Source organism: Urtica dioica, chromosome 11 (genome assembly GCF_054948205.1).
Source record: "Urtica dioica subsp. dioica isolate 48M chromosome 11, U.dioica_male_clone48M_v1_H2, whole genome shotgun sequence".
Classification (NCBI taxonomy): Eukaryota; Viridiplantae; Streptophyta; class Magnoliopsida; order Rosales; family Urticaceae; genus Urtica; species Urtica dioica.
The window spans coordinates 17,799,915-17,809,866 of record NC_142766.1 but is presented as its reverse complement, the minus strand read 5'-3'; the positions used below and the strand labels follow the sequence as shown (position 1 = coordinate 17,809,866).

Sequence of the window (9,952 nt, the reverse complement as noted above, 5' to 3'; positions counted from 1 at the left end):
CTCTAGCCGTTTCCTCATCAAAATTGTGATGTCTAAGAAAATTAATAAACTTTTTAAACACACAAAATTCAAATTTAGTTCCAAACATATAAACTCTAATTTGTTTAAACTTTTAAACGTTTTTCGTTTCAAAATCCCAAGTTTACGTGCGATTACATGACAATCTTATAAAACTCATGATAATGTTAAAAAAAACACACACACACACGCAACTAAAACGACGTTGCTTAAGCATCCAATCCACAATTCACAGACATGCAATTTATAAAAGCAACTGGACAAATATATTTTAAGATTTTGGCTTATTTTTCATTTGCCATTTGTGCTTAATGGCTTCCAACCCGGCAACGATACTATTCAGTTATCACACTCCTTCTTTCTTAGTAGTCATTTATTATTTAAATTTTAAACCCACATTTTCCTTTTCACCAACCGAAGCTGAACTTCCTAGAAAATTCTATGAAACAAAAGTAATTTAACAGAAGTGCATAATATTTCCATATATATATATTACGTTTAATATTATTTTTTTCTTATACCATACTATTACTTCTCCACAAAGCTTCTATTTTTCCCCCTTTCCAATTTCGTCGTGAAAATCTGTAATTTACTCTCCATGGGAGCTCTGTACCGAGGAATCCCTGATTCCATGGAAAACTTCACCTTCAACCAGAGCCCCGTCAGCTCGAGCGACTCGAGCCATTCGTCCGGTTCGCCCTCCGGCGGCGATTCACGGAGCTACAATGGTTCGTTCAGCGTGACGCTCAAGTTCATCAGCGAGATGTTGATGGAAGAGGAAGACCTAGAGCGAGCTTCCTCGGGTCTGAAGGACTCTCTGGCTCTCCAGGCCGCCGAGAGATCGTTCTTCGAAGTGATTAGTCATAATCGCCCTTCCTCGTCGTCCTCGTCTTCCTCCACAGGTCAATTCCGATCCTCTTCTTCTCTCAGTACTGTTAGCGTTGTTAGAGATTCTGTTTCCGAAGTAGAGTCTCTTTCGCGGTTTAGGGCTAGTTCAGGAGAGGAATCGAGTTCAAGCTTCTCGCAGGCCAAGCCACCGACGGTTCACTCAGACAAACTAGGGTTTCGTTTCGGTGGCGAAGCTAGAGGAAAGAGAATCAACCTCAGAGAGAACGGTTTCGACGATCGCGAAGAGAATCAGAGCCGCAAGCAATCCGCGGTATTCTCAGACGACTCGGCTCCGATCGAGATGTTCGACAACGTTTTGCTCGACGAAACCGACGGCGACGAGGTGAAATCTATTCGTAAATCCGCCCAGAGGTTGCTGATCGGGGAAAAGCCCGAAAAGAAGCCCGGTGGAAGAAGAGCCAAGAAACAGAACAACGCCGTTTCGGCGATCAACAACCACGGCGAGAAGATGGTCGATCTGTGGACTCTGATGACCCAATGCGCACAAGCCGTGGCCGGCTACGAGCAGAGGACGGCCTCAGACTTGATCAGGCAGATAAGGCAACACTCATCCCCGGCCGGGGATTCGACTCAGAGGCTCGCCCATTACTTCACCAACGGCCTCGAGGCTCGCCTCACCGGCTCTGCAACGGCCTCGTACACGCCGGTCGTGGGCAGCGAGTCTTACTCCACCGGAGACCTCCTCCGCGGCCACCAGGTCTACCTCACCGCCTCCCCTTTCCTCCGGATGTCGTACCGCTTCGCCAACCGGGCGATCGCGAAGCTCGCCTCGGAGGCCGAATCGATCCACGTCGTCGATTTCGGGATCCTCTACGGCTTCCAGTGGCCGGGCCTGATCCAACGGCTCTCGAGGATGCCGGGCGGTCCGCCGCGGCTGAGGATAACCGGGATCGAGTTTCCCCAGCCGGGTTTCCGACCCCGCGACCGGGTCGAGGACACGATGCGCCGCCTCGCCGGCTACTGCGAGAGATTCTCCGTCCCGTGCGAGATCAACGTGATCTCCAAGAAGTGGGAGACGATCCGGCTCGACGAGCTCGGGTTGAGGCCCGGCGAGGTCTTGGCGGTCAACTGTATGCACCGGATGAAGCACATCCCCGACGAGACCGTGGTCGCGGGAAACCCCAGGGACACGGTGCTGGGGCTGATCAGGGCGATGAACCCGAGCCTGTTCGTGCACGGGGTCTGCAACGGGACTTACAACGCCCCGTTCTTCGGGAGCCGGTTCAGAGAGGCGCTCTTCCACTACTCGGGGCTTTTCGACATGTTCGACGCTACGGTGGCGCGGGACAATCCTCACCGGATGAAGTTCGAGAAGGCGATCTACGGCCGCGACATAGTGAACGTGATAGCGTGCGAAGGCTCGGGGAGGGTCGAGCGGCCCGAGACGTATAGGCAGTGGCAGGTTAGGAACGAGAGGGCCGGGTTCAGGCAGGCTCCGCTGGATCCCGAGCTCTTCGAGTCGGTGAGACGAACGGTGAAGTCGAGTTACCACAAGGACTTTGTTGTGGAGCAGCACGGTCATTGGTTGGTCCAGGGTTGGAAAGGAAGGCGTATTTATGCTATTTCCTGTTGGAAACCTGCTTAGTCTTTTAACGGGGTTTTAATAGGTCAAGATCAAGGTCAAGGTGAAAGCTTTTAGGGTATAGTGTAAAAAAAAGAGTTATTATTATTCTGATATTAATAGGTCTTACATAATAAATAAATAAATAAAAAAAACCTTGTTTTGTGAATATACTTTTTTTTTTTTGTTATTAGTTGTAAACTTACAATGCATGTCCTAGTTTTGAGCCGTTTTGGGCAGGGCTTGAGATACTCTGGTGGTACAGAGACGAAGATAGAAGATAGAAATGGGGTTGGTAATTAATATAAATTAAAATACTCGTGTTATATATCGAATTTAGTTCACATGTAAATTGACGTAAATAAACCACCCTTTTTATTTGCACATGTAAATTGACGTAAATAAACACGTCCATATATTTGCACATGTAAATTGACATAAATAAACCACCCTTTTTATTTCAATGAAAGGGCAAAACAGGAATGACACGATATCTTTATAGTTATTTATCTAAAATTTACGAAACGTTTGTTATATAACAATCCCAAATATCTTAATTGGCTAGTTACTTAATTTTTGTAATAACTATTATTTTTTTTACCGAGGGTAATTTGTCTTCTCCTTTAAAGATACACGTTGATATATACAAATATCACATATTCTATGAAATTCTTTTTTGAAAATCAAGTTGAGAAAGAGCTTAAGCCCTAACTCATTCATACTTAGCTTCGTGCATGCTGTGATATATCGCCCGTATACTTGCAGTATATCTGTCAAATGTGACCACTGATACATTTCTCTGCTTTGCTCTATCGGTATATTCACTGGTGTACTAAACACGTGATAGCCATATAAACAACTTCATAAGAAGTAATCTCATATATCAACTTCGTTCACATTGTCATTTTAGTTTCTATTTACGTTTGTATTCACCATTTAGAAGCGTGCACCCAGATACTGCTTCGTCAGCAATCTCATTTGTTTATGTCATCAACAGTCACAACTGTTTGGAACTTCGGTTGTCTGTAAATAGAGCAAAGGCTCATTGGTATCTGTTAAAACAGATTCAGCAGTTTAATCTCTGAGATAACCGTAGTGATGGACATCTGTAATATAACAATTAAGTTGTTGGCTTGTTCGGAGAGTTACGTATCTTGTTTAATAGCCAATTAAAGTGTTGATCCACTTCCGTTCCAGGAAGCCAGTGGTGGTTTACCGTTGTAACCATTAAAGACTGTAAAAACTTCCAAGATATAACATTTCATGTCGATTACTTGTGGTCTAAGCTACAATGATTAATTGATTGTCTATCTGCTATTACTAGAGTGATTTGTTAAGTCTTTCTTTAATACTTACATGAATGTAATATTTATTTTTATTGTGTTTTACGAGGTAAGAGAGATATCGAGGACATTATTGGAGTTGGGCAACTTGGTTCTAGTCTAATCTGTGGGCTCAGAGAAATAATTGTTGTCTCTTACGGGAAGGCACGATTGAAAGAGTCAGTTTGTGTTTATTCGTAACCACTACGTGGAAGGCATTTTTGTCACTTTTCTTTTTAAAGTGCTGGTTTTTGAAGATCACGTCTACTTTAGATGCTTGTTTTCTTGTGTGCTCTATGTCCTTTTGTGCCAAATACAATGTTTTCAATGCTCTCTAGTCTCTAACAGGAAAAATAAAGTGAAAGAAAAGACCTAAGAGCAGTCAAAGAACGACCATGAATAGTGCATTAAAATAGAAGGAAAAAAAGGACTGCAACTACTTCTGTTTGGCTTTTGCTTTTTCACATCTAGTTATCTGATACAAAATAGATTGATCTTTTGGATGCTTCGTTATTATTTGGTGGTCGTTGACAATAATGACATTGAAAAAATCAAACAAACTGATAATTTACAACCAGAAACGTTGCCAATACCAGCTTTTACCTGCATAGAAAGGCATACAAAATTTGAGAAAAATAAAGTCAAGGTCAAGGTACTTTGGTTTGGTCATGGTGTGAAAGCTCATTAAGAATTTAAGATAATGCGTTGATAGTGAAGATAATTCCAAGTCAAAGATAGTGCGTGGGAACAATCTTTCATGATAGTGCGTGCGTGCGAAGATATAATAAAAAAATGTATAAGATTTATCAATTAATAATTAGGCATCCAAAATATGAAAGTACTTAATTTTGTTAATTTATGAATTAAGAAATTTCAATGGTTTTCATACAAATCAATTTTTATGAAATATAGTTATATAGTGTTTTGCATATAAATAATGATTTGTATGGAAACCATTTAAATTTCTTAATTCATAAATTAACAAAATTAAGTACTTTCATATTTTGGATGCCTAATTTTTAAAAGGATTTATATTTTTCTTCGTTGTTACTTTTTTGTGGTATGTGTGTTGAAGTCTAATGAAGATAGAATAAATCTCATATACTAACTTTTCATCTAAGTGCTGGATTGAAATGATTTTAAGATGAAACATCGTGACACTTAATTTTATCAAAATTCAATATATTTCCCAACTTTTGATAGCTTTAGCGAGCCCGCGATCTCCTCCTCTGTGCATATCCGAGTCCTCAAGTGCTCGAGGAGACTAACCCAGTCTTCGAATAATGATGTTATGGTTATCTCTTTTGTTTTAAAGCTGATTTTAGTTTTTGGTACTTTATGTTGTGTGTGTTGTGCATCTTATATTTTGGATTGGAATCGCCTTCTATTTTTTTTAATTTAGGTTTTTTATTAGATTTTTGTCTATACAAGCTGAAGAATCATCTACTTCACATTCATTGGACAACAATTGTTTGGATCTTTCCATCAATCGTTGTAAGTTTTTCGAAAGAGGCGAAAGAGTGCTTGAATATTATTGTGATTTATATCATTCTCTTTATAGGCTTTGCACATGATGAAGACTTGTACTTAGTGTTAGATTCATTTCGACTTAGGTCTATATTGTGTTTAAAATGCTATTCACTTGCATCACTATATATTTTAACTTTATTTTAATAAAGCTGCGTGCAATTTTAAAAAAGAAGAAAAATGAAATTGGGGCCTTAGATTGATTGGTTCTAATTGTTAAATGTGTGAAGCTTAATCGGCGCCGAGGTGACGAAGCTGACGACTGAAGACCTTACGCTGATGATAACCCTTGCGTTGGTGTTCTTTGTAGAGCGCAATAGAGTTGTAAACACATTTTCTCCCGATTTGACTTTTAGTGAGAATTTGCAGTTGTAAAATAGACGTAGTTTTCGCATAGAAAGTGAATCACGATAATTATGTGTGTGCTATTTTTTGTTCTTTGCGAACTTCGTTTTCTGATTTGAGATCGGATTTGGGCGTTGAATGCTAAAACAAATTTCTTAATGAGATAGAGTAAAGATATTGTATCAGAAAAAAATTAAAGATACATAACGAAGTTTATAAAGTTATTTTGAAAGTTGAACTGGTGATTGTAACATTTTCAAATCACTACGCGGCTTTCTTCTAAATTCATTGAACATAGTTAGTTTATTATATTATTCTTGATTAAAATAACAAGAATAAAGCAGTTTTGGTTATGACATGTTTGTCAATCGCTATTATAGCATCTAGTTGACAAAATTAAGTACACGCGACCCTTGGCCGAATTGATGCAACATGTGAAGAAAAAAAAAATTACCGATAAATTGTAAGATAAAGTAGTAAAAAAAAATTATAGTAAACTAGTTTATTTAAACTAATTACGTTAAATTTTAGTCTAATTATTTAAAAAATTAAAAAAATAACTTAAAGTTAAACATGACGCATGTATATAGTAGAATAATGTATTAATTATAATTTTTTAATTATATAATTAATTTGGTTATAATTTTATCTGAAAGTAGCCGTTTGACTATTTCCTATAATTTCTTGTATAATTCATCTAAAATCAAAATTGTGAAATTTTGATACCCAATCTTTTATTTTAAATCAGCAGTATATATAAATAAATAAATAAATAATCAGCTATATCTACCAAAGAGATACAGATTGTCTGACATTTTCCGCTGTTTCGCTAATTAAATCGAATGTTCTAGAAGCACCGTGGATTGTCGACTATGTTTGTTTTGTACTACAACACGATTTGTATAACATACACGTTACATCACTGTATACGCATGTATATTAAAAAATTATTACGTCCTTTATCTATTTAATTTCCATCCATGTTTATATTATTTAAATGGAAAATTCATCTGTAACCAGTGATTACGACAACTAATTTTGATAAGAGACTTACATAAAATAAATCAATCTCCACTCTTAAAACACATTAATAATGACGAATATAAATGCATACTAATATCATAAATTGTATCTAATGAAGAGGCTGTTAATTGACACTCGTAGAAATAGAAATGAGACTAATATCTAACTATACCTAGAAAAAAAAAATTTAATAGACACCTCTTCTCTGAACCAACCTACTATTCACGCGACGAACACGGCTAGGTTGTGAGCCCCATCCCCATTAATGTTTTGAATATTGGGTTCCAAGGGGAATTTGTGTTGAACACAACTCGAGAACCATCATAGAATAAAATCTGTAGGCAATAACATTATCTATTGCATAGAAGAAAAAAAAATCATTATTGATCTAACAACGCATACAAGCGAGCCTCTCCAAGCCACTTTCTCTAGTGTCGTTATTGTGTCGGTGCAACCGTGCAAGGATTAATCGTCCGCCTATGCTGCTTTTTTTTTTTATATATATATATATATATATATCTTGATCTCATTCGTCCTTAAAGAAGCTAATTTCAACTCACATTTCTCTTCGCTAGACCAATGAGTCATGGGCGTGACATCTCCGCCGCACACATGTCCCTAGAGAGAAGGAGAGACAAATTCAAGACTACAAAGGTTTTTGGCAATATATTTTAGCTGTCGAAAAATTCACCACTTGAGTTATTTCTTATTAAAGACTAATTAACTAATCTTAATTCATATTCTTTTATAAAAAAAAAAAAAAAAAAAAAAAAAGGCCAAATAAGCCACCGAAAGTCTAAGAATTGCTAAATAGCCAACCAATTTGTAATTTTTTTGTAAATAGCCAACTCAATTTATTTACGACACTAAAAAAGACAAAAATACTCAAAAATATTCTCGCTTGTTTGAGTTTCTTTTTTTTGGTCTTTTTGAGTAATAAATAAGCTGAAGTGACTATTTACACAAAATTAATAAAATGTTAGTTATTATATAAAACACTATAAGTCAAATGGTTATATAGCTTTAAAGATCCATTTTTATTGGGAAAAGGCATTTAATTTTATACATGTAATTGCAGATACAAAATAATATTCTTCAGTACTCTTCATCAATAACATCGTAAGGAGCAGATTTGTTGCATTCTGTTTACTTCTCAAAATATTCTGATTATTCTTGTTCTTAATTACAACTTGCTCAAGTTGTTGAGCTTAATCGTTCACGATTCGCCGCGGCCTTTGGTGGGATTTTTTTAATTTATTTATCGTTATTTTCTATTTATTTGTCTTGCACCGTTTAGATGCACCAAAACTGTCAATTGGTCCAAGATTCAATACAATAAAATACTTTCATAAAATTTTGTTGGTGGATTTGGTCAATGGAGCAATAACTTTTGTTTTTATTACATATAAAACTTGATGACATGATCAATAATTGTGCGATAATAATAAAGAAGTATACCATTACCAATAAGATAAATAAAGTATAAAAAAAAGTTGTTAATCATATCTATAATCTAATACAAAAAGAGAGCCTCCTCGATAGTGGACTTTCAAACTATTTTGTTGATGTTTTAGATTCCCTTTTCTCCAACTGACATATCTTCTTATTGGCAAGAGCATCTAATGTGAGCAGAGAAAAATACAAGGGCTATTGAATACCTGAAATATAATAAGGCATCAGAATATACATGCATATATGCAAGTATGCACATTATTTTTTTGATAAATGTGTTTTCTATTTTATCAATTGTAATGAGTATACTATACATGGAAGCACCTGCATGGAAGAGAAGTCTCAGTTTGTAGATCATGTATAAAAATATCAAATATACTTTATCTATCTTTTTAGTTTAGAAAAAAAACTATCATTAAATTTTAATATTTTTTTTCTCACTCTCTACATCTTTTGTTTATCTTATTTTAATATATAATCACATTAAGTTCTATATTCGAAATAAAAATGTGATTTATGGTTTTTTTTTAATTGAAAATCTTTGATGTATATTGAATTATTGAAGAACATACTAAATATATTTTCCTTTTGTGACGTTCATCCTACGAAATCACACACATATTTAAATTTTTATATATTATATTAAGTTTCACTGTGTTCTTGGATAATATCCAACATACGTAAAAAAAATATAGATTTTGAATATGATTATTGGACATTTGGAAGTGAAAAAAAATGCAAAATGAGAGATATTCTAAGAGATTGGAATATGATTATCGAAAACGAAATTGGATTTCTCGGATAGCGTGTGAAGTGTGAACAGAGGAGGGGGAGGAAAGGAGCAGAGGGGGATGTGGAGGTCGTCGCCGTTTGAGCTTGAGAACAATAGAGAGGATTTAGACTTGTCGTTGAATCCAGTCTATGGCAAAGGAATCTCCATCCGAGATAAACATCCCGAAATCGCCGGTGCCGGAGAAGATCGGTGGAGGAGGAAAGCCTTTGTCGTTGCCGGACTATAGGAAAAAGAAGCAAATATTTTAATTTCTTTATTAGGTTTCATTTACTCTTTATTTATTTGATTTATTTTGAAATAAATAATAAATAATTTTATTTTTAGATAAATTGCATTCTCAACATCATATCTTAATATTTGGCATTTCGTCCAAAAATAACAGACAATAACAACGCAAGTAGTAATGGTACAACTGAAAGTTGCCGAAAAAATTGAGTATTTAAGTGTATCCACTCAATTTTCATTTGATGGGTAAATTACTTTCTTAAGGTTAGTTTCGGTTCTCATGTATTAAACATGAACCATCGTTTCAATACTTCTTATTAGGTAACCAATCTCTTAATCGTTATAATATGTTTACTAGTGTGAAATAAAAGAATACAGAAACAATCACTAATTTTTAACGTAAACAATAATTATCAGGATACTCAAAATTATTCAATAACAATAGATTTTATATTTATGCCGTTATTTACTCTATAAAAATATAGTTGTAAGAAGGGTTAATGGTGGCATAAATACTTAATGTTTGAACATAACCATACTTATGTACCTAATCTTTTTTTTCGACGGCAATAATACCGAACGTTAAGGTTTTGTGATTCCGTCACTACCTCCACCGTTAACTTTCAAAATGATGTCCACGTGGCATCATCATGTTTAGTTTGCATATTTTGCATTAAAAAAGAGAGTAAAATGTATAAACTTTAGAAAAAAAAATACGTTATAATTTTGTAAAAGCAAAAGAAAAGAAGTAAAATGCCCAATTTCATCTGAAAGCCT

The 9,952-nt window shown here is 35.7% G+C and overlaps 1 protein-coding gene across 1 annotated transcript; it reads left to right on the top strand.

Annotated features, from left to right (window-relative positions):
* The first annotated feature begins 520 nt into the window (after window positions 1–520).
* On the top strand, window positions 521–2,993 carry LOC149381884 (scarecrow-like protein 30). Its single transcript, XM_089600707.1, has one exon. It carries the CDS (start codon window positions 617–619, stop codon window positions 2,510–2,512), a length of 1,896 nt encoding a protein of 631 aa, XP_089456833.1. The 5' UTR covers window positions 521–616; the 3' UTR covers window positions 2,513–2,993.
* The last annotated feature ends 6,959 nt before the right edge of the window (window positions 2,994–9,952 follow it).